Source organism: Rhopalosiphum padi, chromosome 1 (genome assembly GCF_020882245.1).
Source record: "Rhopalosiphum padi isolate XX-2018 chromosome 1, ASM2088224v1, whole genome shotgun sequence".
NCBI classification, from domain to species: domain Eukaryota; kingdom Metazoa; phylum Arthropoda; class Insecta; order Hemiptera; family Aphididae; genus Rhopalosiphum; species Rhopalosiphum padi.
This window is the reverse complement of record NC_083597.1, coordinates 73,808,755-73,833,622: the sequence shown is the minus strand read 5'-3', so window position 1 is coordinate 73,833,622 and position 24,868 is coordinate 73,808,755. Positions and strand designations below refer to the sequence as shown.

Sequence of the window (24,868 nt, the reverse complement as noted above, 5' to 3'; positions counted from 1 at the left end):
AGTGGAGGTTTTATGAGAAGGGTGTATGTATGAGTTTTCCTATCCCTTAGGCTGTACAAATTCGCATAGTAACTCTAATTTATATCCATTGAAGATAATTCTTGTTATTGAAACATCAAACATTTACAATAAATAGAGGAGAAAAATTTAAATATATATAAAATACATGCAAAACGCAACACCCACCTCGGGACTTGTCAAGAATCACTTCAATATACGAGGTATATCCAAAAAGTAAGTTCCGTTTTCTACTACAACTTCTTGTGGATTTTGCATGAGAATAGCTTGATCATCCTTTTTACAATCCAGACCTGACGGCTGACACCTAGTGATTTTCATCTTTTTTAAACATGAAATCATTTTTTGGTGGCCAAAACTTCAACGAGGACGATGAAGTGAAAAAAGCTGTTAACACATGATTGCAATCACAGGCGGTATATTTCTATGATCATAGGAATACAAAAACTAGTGTCCCGCTATAAGTGCATAAATAATGATGGCAACTATATTGAAAAATAGCTTAATATTTGTACTGAACGATCCAATGATTTGTTTTTTTAAATATATATATTTTAATTATTTTTATTGCCCAATGGAACTTACTTTTTGGACATACCTCGTACAAATATAGAGCGAATACTTACCTTATGGGTGCAGATATTTACATTTTAAATATAACTGGCGGCATAAATCTAGTCATTTAGGTATCATAATTAAGAATTATGCAGTGTGTATGAAAAACTAAAACACATACACTAACTATTGCATTATATTTTATGCGAAAATCTACTGTGTATTATATTCTAATTATTGGCTGCTGTAATACACGCAAAATATGCAGTTTATTCATGATGAATAGGTGTGAGTATGGGTTATAGCTAAGAATAAAATAATCGATACAGAATACTCGAGATTTGAATTACCTTCAACGCTCAGCCCATTTCTTGCTACGAAAGTATCACTCACATCAACACAATATCCTACTAAACAACGTGAATTTTACTGACCTAATCCTAAAGAGATAAAATTAATGATAACTTTTTGAAAACATTTATATTATTGAAAAGTTTTTTCTATATAACACGTATTAGGATTGAAAATTTCAAACTTTAAAATCCAAAAAATAACAATATTTAGGTAGGTATCAATTATTACAAAAAACATCATATCACAATTTTTGAGATTATTTTTCTATAGACAGTAGAACAAAAGGATATAAACTAAAAATATTTCCTTAAATTTCCGAATATATGCAATTTGTTGTTTGGTTCAAATTATTTTTTGTAAGGATTGGTAAATTTTAAGTTTTAATAACTATCTGTATATCTGCATATATTCTATACAGTACATAATTTTTCACTTTAAACATTGCATTAATTCAAAACCAAAGGCACCACCACAACATGTTTTTAAGAGTAGAAGCATTACAAAACTATACATTTTTTTATCAACTTATATGGTATATCGCATTTGGATTTTAATCGTTTATTGCTAATATATTTATTTACACGCCCATGTGTATTTATTATAATCGGTATAGTTTCAGTTGAATTTATAAACATATTTCTGATAAATCATTTTAAAACCGATAAAAAAAACTATAATATATATATTATATAATATATAAGTATTGTAAATTCAATTTAATTTGTATTTCCTAGTATATTTATGATATACCTAATAGTTGTTTTTTATATGATTAAATACTTAGAGAACATGATAATATAAATTATTATCATATAGATAATACTACAATAGCTTTCAGAAATTAAAATCTGCCAAACTAATTATATTGGTTTTTGACAAGTCTTTTAAATTAAAAAATAATTACTTATTCATATTTGTAAATCTTATTTTTTTACAAGTAAATACAAAAAGTATAGCATGCATTTATATTTATTCTTTAATTAAATGATTGTTTAATATTTTATAAAATTGTAGTATGCTACAACTCTCATTAAAAAGTAGTGTATTTTGTGTAGTATTTGATATAATTATTATTTTTTTATATTACGTGCATAGATCATGGAATTTATTAGTAAATTTAATATATATTAGTACACCGTATTTGATTATTAACTCATAAATAACTCCCATTACAGTGGCGAAAGGTCAACCCAATTTTTGAGTTTAACCTACCTTTCAATTTTTTAATCAATCATTAATAAAAATGAAACATACACGTTATACTAGGATATTATCATTGAAAAATAATATTATTAAATAATATATTACAAATAATATTTTAAATAATTTATATCCAATTATCATTTGATAAAAGACTTTATAAAAACTATTTAATAACAACCCCTATAATATAATTTATAAAATATGTCAGTAGTGTCAATATTTAAGTTTAACAGTTTTACCTTATTTGTTATGTATAAAAACGTATTTTCGATCGGTTTAGTATGTATATTTTTCTTTTGCTGTATCTTTAAATTATAATAAATAATATAATCAGTAATCACAATAAAATGTAATGTTTCTCACACACAGGCACGTATACAGGGGGTTGGGGTTCAACCCCCCCCCCAGAAATATTTTCGATTAACGAGGAAAAAATTGTTTTATTATGTTGCGGCAAAATTTGTATTGCTAAATTTTGTAAACCCCCCCCCCCCCAATTTTTTTTGTGTACGTGCCTGTACACACATGGGAAATGGTAACGTAAGTGTTACAAAACCAATTCGACGTACGTTAAATGGTAAATGGTAACAGAATAATCATATACCTATAACTACAATCATTTAATTTAATATTGGATTTAGTTTTTATTATACTTGAATATTTTTAACAAATTATAAAATGTTGACATTAATAATAATTATTAAAATGTTCAAATTACTATAGACCCCATGGCCTATATCTTTTAAGCCCAACAAACTCATTATCGTAGACCTGTTATCCTTAGTGCATAAAATCTAAAAACTAAAAAAAATCCGTTCGAATTTCAATTTAAATATATTAACATTTTCAAAAATGTAATTTTATTAACAATTTATAGAAAATAGGGTACTCTCCATTCGAAAATAGAAGTTGGTATCAGCAAAGAAAACTCCTGATGAAAAATCAAAGTATTTGATAATTTGGCCTCTGTGTCTTCGTATATAAAAATATTTAAAAATCAGAATTTAAAAAAATGTATTAGGTATTAAACAAGAAAATGGACTGGAATATGCTTGATAATAATTATGCTGTATATCAGCTGTGATAAGATAGTCATTTTTTAGGAACACATCAGAAATGAAATATTTTATCCACATAATATTTATTTTTACTGTATTATAAAATCTTACTAAATTAATATATGTACAGGAATTTTAATTTTAAGTCACTAGAGTGCACAATACCGGTCTCTTATTGTATTAATCGTTAAATTATACTATCTTTGTATTTACGTGGCTGTCGGCCGACTGACAAAACAATCATTGTATGAATGAATTAATGTTAAAGACAAAGGGTAAGCACAATAATATGACCATTTTCACTCGATCTTATTTTATTTATTTTTGAAGTCCAATCATCATTATACAGAATACAGATCCTCGATAGGGGTAAAATATAAGTTTGAAAAATTCAAAACTATACCTCAAGGGAATACAGCAGATACCTATTTAGAAAATGGGTAACTAATACTAAACTATAAAATAAAGTCGAACACTACAATAATATAGAAAAGAAATAACATTGTTTGAATTTTATTTTTTTTAAGACCACTATAAAACCGATTTAGACTTACATTCTACAATTGTGAGGCGCAACTATAAAAAACAAATTTAAACAAAATCCAAACTTACCAGAATATCACAATATGTAAAATCTTAAATCACTAACGTTCCTCCATACATTTCAAATTATATCCTTTACAAAAACTTACATATCAAAACAATTTAAGAAGAATTTTCAATATTTTATAAGCGATTCTTCTTATGACAAGATAACTATGAAAATCCACTCATCAAGAAATGAAATTCCTAAACGCTTCCTGAAAATCCTCAACACTGATTGAAAAGGAGGTGGTATAGAGATACTTTGCTTAAAGCCAAATGTTTTTTCTCTTATTTCGTTACGCCTTTTATCTTTCTTTTTTCACTTGTAATTTCCAAGTTAAGTGTTACTATTGGGTTGCTACTTGTTTAACCGTATGTGTTTTCCAACTCTCTTCACATATATTTATTGTACCATTCTGTACAGATTGTATATCTCTTAAAAAAATATATATATATTTAATTTTCAAATTATAAACAACACTGCAATAAGTATACTAATGCGCCAATTGTCTAACGCCGGAATTCAAAGATAGCAAAAAGCATTCGGTCAAATCGGTTTCCAATCATTTTTTTGTTGTACATTTATGATGATTCATTTGTCATGTTGACATGTTAAAAAGTACTTGCAGTTTGAGTGTGTGTATAGTATAAATCATAGTTATGATTTTGATTGCTTAATTACTTAAACATTTAAGTTTATGATTACACACAATTTAAGTTTTAGAAATTTAGTGAATCAGAATCACAACAATATAGAGTTCAAATAAATATTATTAGTAATGACCGATGACTAATTCATTTGTTTTTTTATGCATTATACTTATAATTATACATTTGTGTATTTACAATGTAGCTTCCTTCAGATGCTTTGAAGATGATAAATCAAGTCTATATAGTAAGTACTCTAAATAAGTAATTTTTCAATTTACTCAATAGTTCGTATTTAACTAAACCTCAAGGAAAAACCAATTGAATTGTATTCGCAGAGGCGTAAAAAAAAATAAAAAAAAATATATAAAGATAACACGTTCAAAAATTATTCAAGTAGTAGATATTAGAAATGCTGTATGTCCTCCAAGAGAGTAAGTGATAGAAGAAAGGTTAAATATTAGGAAATTTAGAAGGTCGACATTAAGTATTACATATACTTACTTATTTATTAAATTAAGGTTATGCTGGGGTTTATGGACAAAGTTTGAAATTGATCAATAGAAATATAATATTTAATAATTATTTGTTCAATAAAATAGTTTTAATCTAGAAGTTGATAATATAAAAAAAATATTTCTATTAATGATTAATGTTGATTTATTTAAAATAAATTTTCTTCTGTTTTGTATAAAGTAGGTATTGTCGGTACACATATAATTTAAAAATTTTAATTCGTTATATAGATTATATAATTATATATTCAGTTCAGGAAGTCTTGAACTCAACTTATAATGAACCAGTAGACTCGCGGTTCACTAAAGACTAGATTATTAATTGTTGTAAGATGTAAGGATTAATGTACATTAGAAGCTACTTCTATATCAATAAAAAAAACACGCAGACACTTTCATTCAAATTATTTTTTTGCATTTATATATTATAATGATGAAATATATTTTAACAATTAAAACTTAAGTATCGAATCTTAATTAACAATTAAATTATATAATACGACGATGTATATTAATACACATATAATACAAATAGGCATTTATAAGACTACTTTTGTAACTATACATTGAAAAACGGTATTATACGTTAATAATTTATTATAATAGTTGTAATAGTTTAATTAACGATAAAAATTATTAATACTTAATAATAAGATAAAAAATGTTTATAAAAGATATCACTAGATTTTATTTATAATGTACAAAAAGCCATTTAAAAATATATGTTGAAAATAAATAACTAAGTAATAGTAGTAATACTATAATGATACGCATAAGGCATAACATTTAATTAATTAAGTACTAATAAAGGACATAAACATATTGAATGTACTATATGTAAAGTAAAATTGGTAAATAATAACACTGCAGAATATTATACTGTAAACAAATAACCATAATGGATTTTTTATTAAAACTATTACCAGAGAAAGTTATGAAGTTTATTATTATATTATTATTTGATCGATATAAAAAGTTTAGATCTCCAAGAAAGTAAGACATAAAAGTATAAATTACAAATTATATTTAATAAACATAAATATTAAATAAACATTCGATCAGTACTTTATTGTTTTTAATACTTAAGACGTAGGTAGGTCTTGACTATACAAGGACCAATTAAATGATGAATCATAAAATACGCAATATTATGTTTTAAATTATGAGTACTAATTTATTTATTTATTTACTATCTTATAATATATATGTTGACAGTTTATGTTAAATCTATACAGCAATTGTATTAATATAATCATATTTTTAGATAAAAAAATGTTAATACCTCGTACAGCATATTATGCATACCGAAAGTAATGACGACTGACGTCCATGTTGGAAACAACTTGGAATTTGAAAAAAATAGATGTCTAAAGTTCAAAACGTGTTTGACTCACAACCTAAAGAGGCGATTCCATTTGAATCAATTATTTTTTAGAAAAGAAAAGTTTGATCTATATACTGTAGTTTTGTTTAAGATAAAAATAATTTACACTGAATATTCACTATCAATTTATTATAAATATAATTTATATTGCAGATAAAACATCGTCTGATATTTTAGTTTATTGAACTAACGCGTCCCATTTTTATTAAAAATGAGAATCATTGGATTTACAATAATTATTTAATTTTAATTAGTTTAATATTAATTTTAATTTAAGCTTATCAACGTAATACATTCACCATAAAGTTAAGTTAGGTAAAGTAAGTGTTACTTCTGCAGATGAAATTCTAGTTTGATATGTTAGATTTTATTCTATAGAAGCGTATTACCTATAGAATTATTTGATGGTGAACCAAGAATTTATAAACATTTTAGTGTATGAAGAATGAAATTCGCTTTGTTTCACTAAACAGGGTTATAATTAGATTCTGAGAGGAGTGAAGAATATATTGATTTTACAATGATTTGTTTAATTTTGTGCCTTAAGATGCTTTTACTAGTAAAAAAAGTGATTTAATTATCAAATTCAAGGGAGGTATTGGTAGTAAATTAGATCTAGTTTAGGAGAACAACATTTAAAATTCTCAGTACTTTTTAAAATAATTGGGAATAATATAAAAATTTGTAATCATGAAAATATTATTAAATTGTTTGGCAATCTTGGTTAAATACCCGCTTTTTTTAAATTTTTCTTAAATTCGTTTATCCTAATTATTAAGAACAGTTCTGGAAAATTAATTTTTACACCATAAAGTACCAACTAGATCTAATGTGCTACCAGAACGTAACCCTAAAATTTAAAATTGAAGCATTTTTATTGTCGCAAAAGGCGATGACAAAAAAGAGAACCCACATAATTGTAAAATCAATACAATGATCGCTTCACTTAGAATCTAAAACTCAAAATATTTTAAAGTTTATACTTTGTCTAAAAAAATGCTTATTTAGAAAATCGGTTTAGAATGTCTAAATAATAAAATAAATAGTCTTATCAATAACTTGCGTATTGCATAAATATGCTTGTTAATCAACAGCTTTTTGTTAGTTTTTCCCAATTAAGGAAAGGTACTAGGAATTTCTCACTCTTCACTTGAAGTAGGGACTAGATTCAATATTCCACAAATAAATATCCGCAAAATTTAATTGTATTATTTATTAAAGAAGATTGCAATTTTACCGCACTAAAAAGGAATTTTAGACTAAACAAAAACACACATCATCGTGATTCCAATATATTACTATCTTCGTTTAGAATTGTAAATACAAATTATGTTTAATTAAAAATTAAAATATATAAATACAATTTACTATTTATGAATTTATCGATCTTTTTTGACCCTAATAAAGATTTTTGATTTTCGTATAAGTACCTAATACTGTTTTACTACAAAATCATATTTACGATGAAATAAATACCGTTATTGTATATCTATATTCTATAAGAACAATAACATAATAGGTTATTAGTCTATTAGTCTACACTCTGTAAAAAGTACCCAAACCTTAAGCCTTTAATTTCGGAGTTCTATGCTTATAAAATGTGATATGGAAAACAATTTAGTGATCATTATAAATACGGCCGAAGCAATAGCGATACTTGAGGCGATTAAAACAATCACAGACGATGAACACCCCAACCACATAATATGTAGCGACTCCCTTGGCACACTAAACAGCATAAAAAATCAGTTCAAACCCGGAGACATCGCAATAAAAATAATGAATAAACTAAATGAAGCCTTAGGTTATCCAAAAACAAAAAAATAACGCTCATGTGGGTACCCGGACACATCGGTATTAAAGGAAACGAACTAGCCGACAAACAGTTCAAGATCGCCACCACAAATTCCGAATTTAAAATTATACCAGGTATATCCTATAGACTTAAAAAAGCACTTAAATTATATAACCAATAAAAAATGGCTCAACACATGGAAACAACAAACCACCAAACTTAATTTAATAAAAAGGAGTACCATAATGTGGATAAATACTTCCTTAAAAAGAAAAGAAGAAACGATACTAAACCGATTAAGAATCGGACATACACGACTTACACATGGGTACCTAATGGCAAAGGAAGAACTCCCTACACGTGAAGTCTGTGGCGTCCAATTAACAGTGAAACACATTATACTCGAATGCCTCAAATACCAACAAGTTCGACAAATCATCGGGCTAGACACGACACTTGACGCTGCACTAAGACCCAAAACCGAAGAAAACACCAAAATGTTACATTTTCTGAAATCGACAGGTCTCTACAATCTAATGTAATAGTAATTTGTAAACCATTTGTATATATATATTTTAACTATACTTAGCTTCAATTTTTGTATTATATATAAAAAAAAAATTTGTAAAAAATGTAAATATCTTTTAACTTATTTAAATTGTAGCTAATGGCCATAGTTGCCAAGTTTTATATAATCAATAAAAAAAAAAATATATATTTAAATTTTGAAATAAAAAATATTGATATTGATATTCGTACATATTTATAAGAAACTATTTAAATATATTAAACGTTTTGTAAAAATTGAATAGGTTACTGGTGTTTTAAAATAATACATTTTATATTTCTTGTCTATTTTATGTTTTTAAGGCGTTTTATTATGACGTATTATACCGTCTATATCTATTATATTCTTAAACTAATTTGTATTTTTTTGTCAAACAGACTATTTATACGACTATTACGTACTATTATAAAATAACTTTTAAGGGGCTTTGTATAGGCAATTTTATAATCTTAGTGCAATTTAATAATTATATCATATACATGTATTTGAAAAACAAAATACAAATAGTTTGGTATTGTGATTTAACTAGTTATAATTTGTTCATAAATATTCTTTCATGCAATTATAATGGTCCCAAACTCGAATGAAATAATGGGCGTGAATTCCTTGTAATATTGTAAAACTAAACTTTTTGCACCTGTGAAATTATGGTTTATGGTGTGTGTATAATAATTATATAAACAATAATGTATATGTACCTATCTTTTTTATCTATACAAACAAATAAATTATATTTTATCATAATATTTAAAACTGCTTTGAATTACTAAAAGAGTAAAGGAGTTTATTTATGATTTATTAATATGAGTTTGTATATTTATTATAATATTAAAACAAGAAATAATTAAGTTTAGTTTTTTCAATGCAATTTTTCGATATCTTGGCACAATTACTTTTCTGAACTATTATTATCTATATATTTATTTTAAATGACGATATTTTCATCTTAAATAATTTGTTTACCCTTGAAGAATACTGTAGAAAGAACAATAGGTATATTTTTATTTCAAAATAATATATGTCTGCATTATCTATTAAGTGTTTGTTTTACAAAAGTAATTGTTTTTTGTTGATTAAAATTAAAATAAAACTTTTATCTCGAGAGTGTGGGACCAATAAAATGACTATTATAGGCGATATTGGTGTATTTTTATTAGGCGAATAATAATAAGTCGTGTATCTGCCAATAATATACCTATAGTAAATAGTAAATAATAGTTATTATAGTACTTAATTATCAATTACCAGTTATATATAATATATTATAATAAGTTTACTATTGTTTTTCAATTAGTTACTCCACCGAGATTAAAAACAAATCTATCGAAATTTAAATTCACGATTTAGATTATATAATTTTTACAACGGGTATATTCATTTTGGTTAAAAAAAATAGTTATTAAATTAGAGGGAGGAGTCATATTTACAATATTTGGATCAAGAATTTGTTGTACATAATATATACTATAAACGATTATTATTGTAAGTTTGCTGATTTAGATACACCTAAGATTTATAATTATTAGTTATTATATTCATATTTTATATATACAATAGTCATCAATAAAGTTAGTTGTAAATGCGTAAATGTTACCTGTTCGCGTTCTGTAGAGGAAATTGTGTCAAACATATATATTAGGTAATGCTGTTCAAATCAAATGGAGTTTAAAAAACACACAGTTGCAATCACAAATGACAATATACAATTATAATAATAAAATTAGACAACATCAACGTTTCGACATCTAATTGAAGATCACCAATATAAAAATAATAATTTTCAGTTATTCACAATTCATCGAGATAAGAAATAGGATGATAACAAGAGAGGCGGACCAATAAGTTGGCGGTTATCGTGGCTAAATACCATGATCGTGATTCATGACTATGAACTTTCTTTAAAATGTTGACCGATCGTGACTTATGAATAAGGCAACTTACATTTATTTCGTATTCGGTAAATCGTATACACATTTTGTAAAATTTTGAAATAACTGAAATATTGTCCTGTGCGTTTCCGGCTCCAAAGTCCAATTGATTTGGAAACACGTAGCAACTCGCAGATTAATAATGGTTATCAGTTGTTGCCAAGACAGAAAACAGTGTTTTGGCACCGATTGGCAGACTCTGACCGCGAGTGGGTGATAATGGCTGATAATACAACCATAATAATATATCATTATTAATACATATTATTTTTTGTTTTGTGGTATTATCTCCAAACAAACAATATTGTATGGTTAAGTTTATAATAGGTCAATCGTGGAGTTACTACAGTTTATTATTGTAGGCTCGGGCCTGCTGTTCAACCTCAAACTTACCTATCGGCCGATGAACCGCGAATCGACAACAACGGCAACGGCTACAGTAATGTGGGCGGCCCACCAAAAAGGGTTACACGGTCAATGGGTGCAATGAACAACGATTGCGAAGACTGCGTTGTCGTGGAAGAAACGGTTACCGGCTGACTCTTCCACGGGTGGCGCCTCGATGACGACAACACTAACTTTAGAAACAGACCCCTATTATAGTTTAGTAACTTACTATACTACTGAAATGGACGATTATTTGGTTTTGTTCATTGTAGTATAAAATTAATAAAATTATGTACGAGTTGTTCTTCGCTTGTTCTACGGCATTGTGTTCGGGACCGCGATTGATAAGGGTCCCCGTGACGTAATCGCAGTAGCAGGCTCGACTACACTCGGCTATGCGTATCAGTGAAATTCCTAGTCCACGGCGTGATGACGACGATGATGTCACAGTTCACGATATTTTTTTGATATTATTATTTTGAAATGTTTTTCCCGAGAGCGTCGTCCTAGTACGGTACTGCGGTGTAAAGCTGTTGTTACTGTTGCAGTTGTCGTTGTAGTTGTAGGTAGGTACGTGCGTGAGTAGTTGCGGGGCGAAAACACATATTTTGTGCGCGACTAACCGCCGCCGACTCTCCTCCAACGCTTTTTCATTCGTTTCGTTCCGTTGTATCTTTTTTCGCCGTCACACCTCAGTCGTGTTTCTGTTTTCGTACTACCTGATGTGCTTGCAATGAACGGGATGACGTTTAGCGAGTTGATGTACCTGTTTTGCTGCCCGCCCCTGCCATCCCGCATCGCCGCCAAACTTGCGTTCCTTCCACCGCCAATTACGTACGACTTCACGCCAGTCGACAGTGGCGAGACCAAATACCATATCAAATTCAACGATAAGGCTGAATGGCAGTACACTGACAGCGACGTTCAGAACATTGAGGGATTCTATGCTCGCACGTCCCGTGGCAATCGCATAGCATGTATATTCGTGCGATGCTGTCCCAACGCCCGTTACACCATACTGTTTTCGCACGGAAACGCTGTGGACCTAGGCCAGATGAGCAGCTTCTACCTAGGATTGGGAATGAGGATCAACTGCAACATATTTAGCTATGACTATTCTGGCTACGGCATCAGCAAGGGCAAGCCGAGCGAGAGAGATCTGTATGCTGACATCGATGCTGCTTGGCAAACATTAAGAACCACCTATGGAATCAGCCCCGAGAACATAATACTGTACGGTCAGAGCATTGGTACTGTGCCCACTGTCGATTTAGCATCTAGATATGAAGTGGGAGCTGTAGTCCTTCATTCGCCATTGACATCCGGCATAAAAGTAGCATTTCCTAGGTCTAAAAGGAAATGGTTTTTTGATGTGTTTACCAGGTACTTATCTATTTATGTTTTTAGTGTCTTGAACTAAACCCTTTCACATTTGTACAAGTTACGTTTACATCATTGCTTCGTATAATTATTTTTGTCTCCGTGTCTTTATCACATTTAAAAAATTCTGCTTAAATAATTAGGTAAAAATTATATTTGTACAGTCAATTGTGGCACTATAGTATAATTATTATGCTTTGATGCGTAGCACTATTCAGTGCATGAAGGATTTCTAAGGTATGACTTGTTACATAATATTAAGTATAAATCTTTAAACACACCCTTTGTTAATTTAAATAGTGTTAATAAATATAGACACATATATCAATTTTATATTAGCCACACCCTATTTTATAACTATGTGCACTGGTATGTGCCTATCTATATTTTATTCTCAGGTTGTATAATGAAGGGTTATAATTTATATAATATACATTTGTGTGAACAAGTGGATTATTTAGACAACAATTGGTTTGTTTGTGTATGTACCTAATAGAGTAGTGAATCTATAATATTATATTTTAGTAATTTCTTTATGTTAAAAATATAAATTGTTAAATATTTTTTTAAATAATTTCACATTATTTTTTACATTTTATTTATATAATATGTGTGTATAAATATAATAATGGAACTTTAATATATTTAAATCTAAATAAATTAATTTATACAACAGTTAACCTTAAAAAAGTAAAAAATTTAGTTTGATATTGAGATATGGTAAACATTTTCCTGTAAATAGTGACTTAGGTTGTTAAATATTACTCGCTAAATCATTTTCTATTTTCCTTGATTAATTTATGAGGTATATATTTTTACTACCAATCACCCATTAACCTTTTTACTATAACTTAGTTGCCTTCAATATATTAAATTGATAAAAAAAAAAAAAACCATTAATATTATTTAAGTACTATTATTCCTTTGAGCTAATGCCTAATTGTTATTAAGGTTTTCTTTTAAAATATAAAATACATCTATATAGGTAATTAAAAGAATCTTCCATTGGAACACAAATATTAAATAAGCATATTGTTTAGTTAATTTTTATATAGATACCTTCCTTAGGTACATATAAAGTTATAATTAATCTAATAATGTACCTATTTTTATATACTTCATTGAATATAGGGATTTATACGTATAGTTCTTTAAAATATGTAAACTATAATTGATAATTTATTGTATACACTAAGTTATATAGATAGTACATAATATTTTAAACTTATATAGTTACTTAAATGATAAACACAAATATTTGTTATTTATGAATTATGATAACATTTTATTTTTAAGATGAAGAATAATATAATATTATTTTATTGATTTATTATATTTGTCTCCCTTGTACAAAACATATAACAATTATATGCTAGATTAATATTTAAATCAATTGACCTATGAACAAATTTAGACGAGGAATTAAATTATGTGATATATAGTTAGCATACCTAGCTTCTTTCAATAGTACAGTTGGTACTGAAGTAAAATAATAAGTACAATGTATACTTATTTAAATTAAAATTTTATATAAATAATAATTTATATTTAAAAAAAAACTTTTTTAAATATCAAAAGATAATATTGGGATTTTTGAAGATGATAGATAATAGATAAATTAACTTTATAATTTAGCCTTAAACATACATTTTTGGTTCTTTATTAATTAAATCTATTATGATGTTCTATTTTCACTTTGTTTTAAATATATTAAATTACCTATATTATATCAATTAATTGATGTAATTTTTTAGTATTGATAAGGTATCAGAAGTTAACTCTCCGGTGCTCGTCATACATGGAACACATGACGAAGTAATTGATTTTTCACACGGTGTTGCTATTTATGAAAAATGTCCTAAAGCAGTTCCGCCACTATGGGTTGAGGTAAATATATTTTTTTGGCATGTAGTAGTAAGTTAAAATTGAAATTTTTCTCGATCATCAAATTATTAATGACAATTAATTTTCTTTATGCAAAGTTTTGCAATTGAATTAAATTATTTTATATTTATTTTATTTTAGGGTGCTGGACACAATGATGTAGAATTGCATAATGTTTATTTGGAAAGACTTAAACAATTTGTTACAACCGAACTGCTCAACTGACATTTAATTGAAAAAAAAGATGCAGATACATCGAATGGACAATCGCCCAATATGGTAACTAATGGCTCAGCGACTGAGAAATTACTTTGGTAATTTTTAATTATTATATCTAATACTACATATTAGTGAATAATTTGTATAATATTTATCATATTAAATATTAATCGTTCATACTATTTTATCATCCATTACAATTCATGTACAATATTTTTTTTTTTTTTTGTTAATCATTCGCTTAATCGTTATTATTAAGTCATGACTATATAACACTATTCCTAAACAAGTATTTTGAAGTTTAAACAATATATTTAATATTAATATATTATATGACTTGTGTATTATAATAATTAAAATAATGTATCAGTGTTTTTTTCATCAAATTATTAAATTATTGTATGTTTATTATTATTATTATTTATTATAGGTTATATTTGATTAGGTTTATAAATTATATTATAGATTTATCGTTTATACCTATGATATTTATATTATTATTATTATTATTATTATTATTATTATTTTAATACAGTAGAGTACCTATTAACCGAATTAATAATTCTTAATTTTATGTGAAATGTGAATTATAATTCTTTTTTTCCAAAGAAAATTTGAAAAATACATTTTTCATTTATAAATATTGGATTTTAACAACAAATCCAAGTTAAGCCAAAAATTGGTGCTCTGCTGTGGAGTTTATTTATGGTTTACTAGTACTGTTTTAATTAATGCAAATTAAATTATGAATATTGATTTTTTACTAGTAAAACACTAGACATGACTTTAAGTAAAATATTTTTTGAAAAAAATGTTTATTATATTATTATAACGAGTGTTTTTTTTTAAATTATTATTTTGATTTTAATTATATATTAAGTTGAACAAAACAAATATTTTTTACACGCACATTGTTTTGTATGATATTTTTTGAATTCAAACATGTTATATATTATAAACATTTGTTATAATATTGATATAAAAAAAAAAAACAAATACTTTCAATGTTTTTGTGGCCTTATAATATATTTCATGTACCTTCTTCAATGTAATTTGTATGAAATTAAAACACTATTTCTCATATAATTTATTAATTGTAAATAATTAAATACCATTGATCTAAATATAATACATGTATAGATGAACTGGTGATATATAGTTGTATTTGGTGACTAATATATATGTTACAGGAATAATAAAAACATTGTTATTTGGAAAAAAAAATTATATTTATATACAATTTGATGTGGTCTGCAATGAGTGTTAGGACAATCGTTAGGTGGTGAGTAGGCGAGGATTGTTGAAATCAGAACACTAATGATGATAATATGACTACTATTACCGTAAGATTCATAGTAATAATAATAAAGAAAAAGATAATAATAATTATGTGGTCACTCCTGATATCTGGGTGTGATGGTACATAATAAATTATAAACAACTATGTTTAGAATGGTTAGTGATAATGGGGCACAGAATGGCAGATAGCGTAGATCACGGTATGAGCATTTGCTACTCAAGAAGGAGCCTATCCACCCTTTTGTTGTATTGCTTTGGTTGTCTGGCTTTCTTGAGGTCGTTGGACTATAGTAGTTGAGATAAAACAGTATGCGAAACCGTAACGTAGTATTATGTAACACAGATCCAAATCAAAGTTTAATCTTAATTGGATGCTATTGTCGCATGTGTTGTCTCTGTCTTACAAACATATAAATTGTTAAATTTTTGTTCAGTATAGAATCAGCTGATATAAAAGTGTGGTATAGTTGAATTTGAATGGAAGCTTTAATGGAAAATTCAAAATTAGTCACAGAAGCGCAATGCACAGAGTAATGAGTATATTTTTTTTTACTAGTGTTTTCCCAGACATTTTCCTTGCAAAGTGCATTATTATGTTTGAAATCACATAACTGTTTCTGTGCTGAATTTAATTTGTGCTTATCGTTCTCTAAGTTTATTGCAAGAAAGTTTTTTAGATAGTTTAGACATCTTTTTTTTGGATAGTTTTGCTAATACTAATTTGTATTTATTCAATTGTATTAAAAATATTGATTCAAATAAAATAAACGTAAATACAGTTAGGTATAATATTCTAAATTATTACAGATTTAAATCTTGTGTAAATGAAGACTATAAAATAGTAGAGTAAATGTTATGAACAGGTTTTCAACTCGTATTGATCATACTTTTCTAAAAAAAATACAAATGATTTTGATAATATAATAGTATGTGTGTTAAAATAGTATAAACTGACCATTTTTATACAATTCTATCTTTAAATAAAATTAATTGAAAATTGGGTTAATGTGTTTAATTAAAATAAAGTAAATACTGAATTAGAACTTTTTTATTTTACAATATAAAATTATATAACAAAATGTATATGTTTAACTAAATCTAAAACAAAAGTTGAGTGATGGATTACATCCTATATACTGATCTTAATAAGATTAAGATGTAGAGACAAGTTATTTAAAAAATTAAAGAACAACCTTCTAATACTAGCCTTAAAATTAAGTATATAAGTATATAAAATAAAAACCTCTTAACAAAAGTTATTAAATGTGCTAGAGATATGTATAGATGTACTTTTCTAAAAACATATATGATAAAGGGATCCTAAAAAAATTTAAAATATGATCAATTTTTGATAATGTAAATAATAATAAAAAAAATAATATTTCTTCGATTTTTTATTCTGAAAATAAATTAGTGACAGATAGTGCTGAAATTGTTAACATATTATTTAATATAGGTATTTATTATTATAGTTAGTGAATATATTGCTGAACAAATTAAAGTTCATAACCCTGTTAATAAGTATAAATTCAATATTAAAGTTAACCCATATTATTGATTTTCCTTAAATTAAGTTATATAATTTATAGCTAAGAAAATACAAATTTCAGTTGCAAAGTAAATTAATACATCTTTTGTCAACCACTATACTAAGACAGATTATCGAGTACAGGTATAGTTATTAGAGTATAGGTATCGACTATATATTATCAGTTCTATCAGTGCAAATTTTTAATTTATTTTTTACATCGAGAATTTTCCCAAATTTATTTAATTATACTTTAATTGTACCACACTACCATTTGTACACCTCTACAAGTTTAGGCTTTGGAGACAATCATTTATATAATTAATTTAAATTTTATTTGTATATTTATCTTTCAATGCAATAAATTTTATTATTATGTTAGGATCCTCTATTAATAATTTATAAATTTTATTTATATTAATTGATTTTTTTTTCTATTTATATATGAAAATTTATAAAAAGCATTTAAATCTGATTATATATTTTTTTAATAATAATAATAGGTACATTATTTGTTTTAAAATATTTTAATTTATTTTAATTTAAAATAAAATAATTAATTTCATTGTAAAATAAAAAAAAAATAGAAATATTATCTACTCATATATTTTTTATGACAACTGTCGGAAAAGTCCAATTTGTTGTTCATAATAATTATGATAAAGCGAAAACATTTATTTGTTTAAACCTTCAATTAAAATTTAATTAGTTTGCGTAGTGCATACATAGACATAATATAAGTAGTGAATATCTACCATAATGTGTAATTTAAAATAAATTTGCTTAATTATTTATTCATTACTATTAAAAATTAAATTTAACCAGCCAAGTAAAATTAATTCTAGGTAATATTAAGATAGGATATCGTTTGTATAAAAAAGTACCTATCGGATTATTTTGTTGACGATTTGATGCCGGAATGTCCAACTGACGATAGAGTGACAAAATATTATGATTATTTAATAAGCAATTATATTTCTGACTTCTGAGAATACATATTTTACTTCTAGTCTATGGGTATGTAATTCAGTGAGTATTCGCCTTACGACAAATTCTTGCGAGTCGTTTTGTTCGTTCATCAATGACCATTTTTATTCTAATTATCCATCTATATTAAGTTGGATAAAATATATTATGCGAAATTATGTCCAAACAGAGACTTATATAACAATAAATGTTAAAATACCAAGAACACCAAAAGATGCAAATATAATTAAAAGATAAGGTTGCCGATCAAATGAAAGTACTCGTTATGAATTCATTAAACATTTAAACATTTTAAACGCTTGTGTAGTGATGTGTAGGTAATAGTTTTAAAAATAATGTGTAGATAATAGATATTAATAAATAATATATTTTGAACAAAATTTAAACCATTAATAATTTTATTGTCCCTCTGTGTACATTTTTTTTATAAATATTGTGAACTAAATTTGTTAAATGTACCATTTTTGTAAACTGAAAATAAAACTTTTTGGGGACAATATTTGACTGAACCATTGCCAACTTAATATTAAATTGATTAAAACTAATCTGGGCGAAACGGGAATGGCCATGTTTAAGCGAAACAGGATTCTTCCGGCATACTAATCATAAAATGAAAGTACATAATTTAAACTTTTAACTATTATATAAAGTCGATTATTTGTATTTCTTTTTTTTACTTTACAAATACATTTTTTTTATGTACATAGTATAATTTATTTAAAAGTTTTGGTTAAATTATTTATTTTGATTTATTATAATTGTATTCAGTCGTTATTGACGCGTAGACTGATTTCGGGCCTTAGTTTTGTAGTTGTACTTATTTTATATTGTATAATTTGATGATATACCTACCAAATACATGAATACATGGCAGTGGTGTAGTGAAATAGCCTAACAATAACGCCGTGTGGTCATATCATTTTCAGGTTTAAGTTTTTCGTTACTAGTACAGAACTTTAAATTCAATTTTCTTTTTACAGTCTAAAAGTTTGTAGTTAGAGAGCTTGAAATACTTTTTCATGTCAAAATTGTGTTGTAGGACGAATTCGAGAGTTTTCTTGGTCAAATGGCTTAAAAGTTCAATACCATGAGTTTTTATTAAATCATTAAAAAAAAACCTTTAAGTACAAAGTATAGAGTATAGTACATAGAAACTGAACTTAAAAGTAATATACAGTAATATTCGTTATATACAGGGTGATTCTTTTATTATAAAACACTCTTCATTACAAAAAGTATTCATGTTTTTGAAACATATTTTTACATAGTTTCAAGTCGTTAAATAACAACGTTTTTATTAAAAAAATTATATTTTAAAATATTTTTTATCCTTATATTCTACGTATTTAAAGTTTAGACAGGCGAAGTAGAAAAATAAATTACTTAACCAATATATAACTAAAAAATAAATATAATAAGAAATATTCGTCGAAAGATCGGTCTTTATTGCACAGACTTGTTTTTTGTATGGTTTATAATTTAATTTAAATTTAATACATCTATTACAGTAACCTATTCAATAAATATGTAAGTATAGTTAAACTTTATTATGTGTATAGTAAAGCACTTTTTAAAATTGTTAATGTTATTCACATGGCACGCAATCAGCATATTATTATTATAACCGTTTGCTGTTTTGAACGAACTGAATATAAGAATTAACTAGAATATTTATAGAAAATTGTTTTGTTAAAAACGTTATTTGCAAATGATCAAAAACATCTGAAGGTTTGCGAACAAAGACAAATTGTTTAAACTGAATTACTAAAGATCTAAAAATATCGATTTACATAATATGTATAATTTTAGATTCGGAGTATAAAAGTGATGAATTTATTTGTATATTGGTAATGGAGTGTGTGTGTTTTTTTTATTTAAAAGATACTTTTTATTGAAGATAAAATCTTCCGATTTGCAATTTTAATGAATGTTTTTAGTACAAAATTGGATCTATAGTTTGAATGTCCTAATTATTTTATATTTACAAAATAAATCGAGAAAAATAAAACTATGAACTAATAGATAATATATCTATATATAATAATATATTGCCATGTTGGTATATTTACGAAAAATAAGTTTTTAACGTAATAAACTTTTTTTTTTGTAATTAAAAAATAACTAAAATAATAAAAATAAATTCATAATATAAATCTTAAAATATATTAAAAATGTCATTATTTATAATAAAATTCAGTATTGTTCTTAAATATAAAATTTACTTTAATAAATAATAAGTATACGTATAGCGTGGCATATTACGAAAATACATGAGTTTACCAACACGCGCATTTATTTATTTCATGAATTGTATACCATGAAAAATTCGTTTATTTTTTACGTGATTTTACAAATTTACTTCTACAATTTGGGTCAAAAATCATACCTCAGATTAAAATACTGGTAAGTAATTTATTATTTATTATTGTCACAATTTATGATGAGACTCTAATTCATTATACCTACTAAAACTAATATCGAAAATTTGATAATAATATTATAGTTTTTTATTTTGCTAGGTTATGTGTCTGATGTCCATACAACTGTTAACAATGCCTAGAGAATCTTATGTCATTTACAAAATTAAACATACTTTATTTGCTAACAATTTTAAATATGGCCTTTAGCGATAAATGATGATTTATTTTTATTGCATATTGTATTAGATTTTACTGAATAAACAACTTATTTTAAACAAATGTTTATTTTGTTCTAAGAATAGATTTTCTAAGGATAGATTTGGTCCGAGAAGCATTATTGTATTAAATTAATTATTTGCGTTCAAATTATTCACATTGATTTATTATATTAACTAAGGCAAAATGATTTTTTTTAACCGGAATTCAATAACTTTTACAATCATAGCTATTGCAATACTTTGGGTAAGGCCAGCATTATCTGACGGTGACGGTGATGAAAAAGTTAATCAAGTAAAAACTCTCCGAGGTATGATATAATTTATTGATAATAATAGAATATCTAAATCTTATCAATAATGATGTCCACGCTGTTTTTTATTATTATGTACCTATAAATGTATAGGTATCTATTTATTTTATGTGCAATTTGCTTATCTTTTTTTTTTTTTTTTAATTTTCATTAGCGAAATTATTATTCTATACTATAGCATAACGATTATCGGCGGTTGCACTTTTGCGGTTTCGCGGTCTCTGCAGTGTTACAGCAGAACACGAGACCACCGACGGCCAACTGCCGATAGCACTCGTATAAAATGCGCCGCGATCTACCGCTGACACCCTAGTCTTTAGTCTGAGTCATATTAAGAGTGAGTAAGACCCACCCAGGCAGACTTACGTGGTTTAGGTGAAACGACTCTCCGCTCGAACTCAGACGAGTAGTCTGTAAGGCGGCCAATGGTGTACTATTTTGAGTATTCCGGCATTGCAACGGTCGATTTACCACGTCATATCCCATTTGTGGCAATAGTCGGAGTACTTATTTCCGGCATTGCACTGTACACCGTTTATCGAGCTGCTCTGCTCGAGTTTCTTTTTCCCACAAACTGAGACAATCGTCCCTTCACCACTCTGTCGATCATCGCGGCTTTTCCATAACATTCTGTATCATATTTATATAAACTTATTATACAGCAGGTTGTAGGTATATCTAACTGAACTGATGTATAAATAAAATTTTGAACTAATAACTTATTACTAATGTAATCAGTATACAAATGTTTGACATATTATGAAGTTTGATTTAGCTTTAGACAAGCAAGAATATATTAACAACAATAGTTTTAATCATTTTTTTCTTTCCATTATTATTATATACTATATAGTATAGGTGATTAACCGAAGAAAATGCTTCATTTCAGAATATAATTAAATTAATTGTTTAAAAATTAAATTAAAATAATCGAACATACGTTTAATTTTTCTAAGATTTCATTATTATTTGTTAATTATTTTTTATCGTATTACAAATTTGTAATTTATAGATGGACTAAAAACTATCTTTAATTTTAGGATTCTGTGAAGGTAATATTTATAAACAGTTATTTAAATTATTAGTAAACCAACTTACGAATCTTATTAATACTTAATACGAATTTAAAAGAAATTTAAGTTAATAATATGTAATAAGTAATTGTAAATGATGAATAGTCCAAAATATCAATTAAAGAAAACAAAAGTCCTACTTTTTTTTTATTAACGTTTTCAATTTTATGTCTACTAGTTTTATTCTTAAATTATTAAGAAAGTATATTGACAAGTGTTTGGAATGTTTAGATTATCTCTGTTCTAGTATACATTTTTGATTTATTGCAAATAATAAAAAAATAATTGTTGACTAAAGTAATCTTAAAGTAATATAATAGACAATAGTATAAAATACACAAAAACATATTTTATTTGTATTTATTTATTTTTCAAAAAGTAGTTAGTAAGTATAGGATTCTATTGTTAAATATACATTTTTTATCCACCAATCTTGAAACATCTTTTCGGAAAAAAAGATTTGGGATTTATATAGACTATTATAAACTTATGGTTTTTAAATAAGTACAAACCTCTATGTACGAATTAATAAGTGAAATGTCCATTATGGCATTATAATAATATATTGTTATAAGTTGTTTTCTATCTAACCTATGATAAATTATTAGTTGTATTTTCATTGAATTTACGCATATACTTGTAGTTTTGAATAATTTTAAAATGTAATAGATTTACTAATGAATTATGCTGGATTTCAGAGTAGATAGCTCTTTTTTTTCTTCATACCAGCGCCTATGGTTATCCTCACTTGCCCCTTTCATTTGCCCTCAAATCTATTATATTCGCAAATATGTATTACATTTTACATGTATTACAAATTTTTACAAAATATGTCTTAATTGCGAAAATTTGCAATGAATTTTGTAGTTGAAAATTCATAAAATTGTTGTTATTTATACCTAAGGTTAAAAAAACCCAAACAATGTTCTCCATAACTTTTTCTTCAAATAACTGTAAAAACAATTCTAGTGTCAATATTGAAAAATTTTATGAGCGTATGAAATTTAATTTTTTGCGAAATCGCGTAAAATAACGATATATTAAAATTTAAATATAGGTAACTATATAATATATCCTAGACTGACAAATTATCTCCGTTCAGAATCGTTTTTCGTATGCAATGATAGTAATGATACCTGTTATTGCATTCAAATTTAACATATCCATTATAGTGACCTACTCTCTATCCCAACTATACAACAGAACGATATCCACTTGTACATCCTTTTTTTATTTAAAGGTTGGCCTTTAAAATTACATACGAATTTAAAAAGATAGATAATATGATATACAATTTATATTGAATAATGCTATGTACCTACTATTATAATCAAATTACAGGTGCCCAAAACGTTGACGGAACAATAGATTATACAGCCATTTACTTGAAGCCAAACAAATATAATTGTAAATAGCACCGATTATACCTGAATAAATTTCTCTAGTCAATATATACCATCAAATTAGATGGCATATTATTCTGTAAGTTTTTAATCTTCTCCAAAGAAAATGGGTTCATAAATTTCTAGATATTCTTAGATTTAATACTAAGAAACGCGCTTCGAGATTATACCTATGAAATGGAAACATTTAAATTTTAAATGTCATACTTAAATATTATAATATTCACCAAAAAAATAACAATCTATTTTGTATGCTATTCATCTTTATAAATATTAGAACAAATTGTACCTATTTATTATTGTGAACAAAATTGTTCATATATATTTTTTTTAGCAAATCTAAGTACGTATTAATACATTTATACAATACGACTTCTTATTAATTATGTACGGTTAACAGACTACTGATGTATTATGATTTTTCTATAAGGGAATAATCTCATTGCAACTTTAAGAGTAAATCAACTAATAATGTAAAATGGACTGTGATTAATCTTTAATTCGCTATCCTAACTTTATTACCTATTGTATAGTATTTATTACGAAAATAATATATATACCCTGCTATATGTTTTCTATTAACGATTAACCTATGCAAATTCACCAAATACAACATAAATTATGAGGCATTCACAGGCATTAATCTTTAAACCATTACAGTTTTCAGCAAGTTTATTGAGTTTAATAACTGTATGGGTAGTTTTAATATATTTTGTCTATCTTTTTTCATGATTGCTTAAGAAATGTTTTTACAATTATTATGTTAGATATAACACACGTTTGAGCACATTTATGAAAATACTGAATTTATTAACATAAATGTTAATTTTTACTCCATTTTCAAATATTTTAACAAAATAATATATTACTTGACTATTTTATTTTATAGATACAAAATCTAGTATGTACCTATTTATTTTGTGTAATTTTATTATCGACGTGTCTAATTAGTTGCAATTGAATTTTAAGTTATTCAATATTCATTTCACTCAGTACTATAGTATTATTGAATTAAAAGTTTGTAAGTCATATTAATACTGTAGTATGGATAATAAATTTCCCAAGAAAATTATAATTCTATGAAGACGTGAAGTATGATTTTTGATGAACTAATTTAAACATAATTGTTCAATAGGTAACGTGTTTAG

The 24,868-nt window shown here is 26.0% G+C and overlaps 2 protein-coding genes across 2 annotated transcripts in view; one reads left to right on the top strand and one right to left on the bottom strand.

Moving 5' to 3' along the window:
• LOC132922863 (major facilitator superfamily domain-containing protein 12-like) overlaps positions 1–10,458 on the bottom strand; it is a 33,519-nt gene extending 23,061 nt beyond the window's left edge. Inside the window, exon 1 of the mRNA XM_060986593.1 lies at positions 10,278–10,458. The gene's annotated coding sequence lies outside the window, so the exon portion shown is untranslated. The remainder of the gene's footprint in view (positions 1–10,277) is intronic.
• An 802-nt stretch (positions 10,459–11,260) lies between these two features.
• On the top strand, positions 11,261–16,569 carry LOC132922877 (alpha/beta hydrolase domain-containing protein 17C). The gene is made up of 3 exons (XM_060986604.1): positions 11,261–12,381; positions 14,133–14,265; positions 14,404–16,569. Exons 1-3 carry the CDS (start codon positions 11,732–11,734, stop codon positions 14,485–14,487), a joined length of 867 nt encoding a protein of 288 aa, XP_060842587.1. The 5' UTR covers positions 11,261–11,731; the 3' UTR covers positions 14,488–16,569.
• Positions 16,570–24,868: the final 8,299 nt, after the last annotated feature.

Coding starts and splice junctions, on each gene's coding strand:
- LOC132922877 (XM_060986604.1), top strand. CDS start 11,732: ATGAACGGGATGACGTTTAGCGAGTTGATGTACCTGTTTTGCTGCCCG. Junction 12,382..14,132: donor TTTTTTGATGTGTTTACCAG/GTACTTATCTAT, acceptor GTAATTTTTTAG/TATTGATAAGGTATCAGAAG. Junction 14,266..14,403: donor TTCCGCCACTATGGGTTGAG/GTAAATATATTT, acceptor ATTTTATTTTAG/GGTGCTGGACACAATGATGT.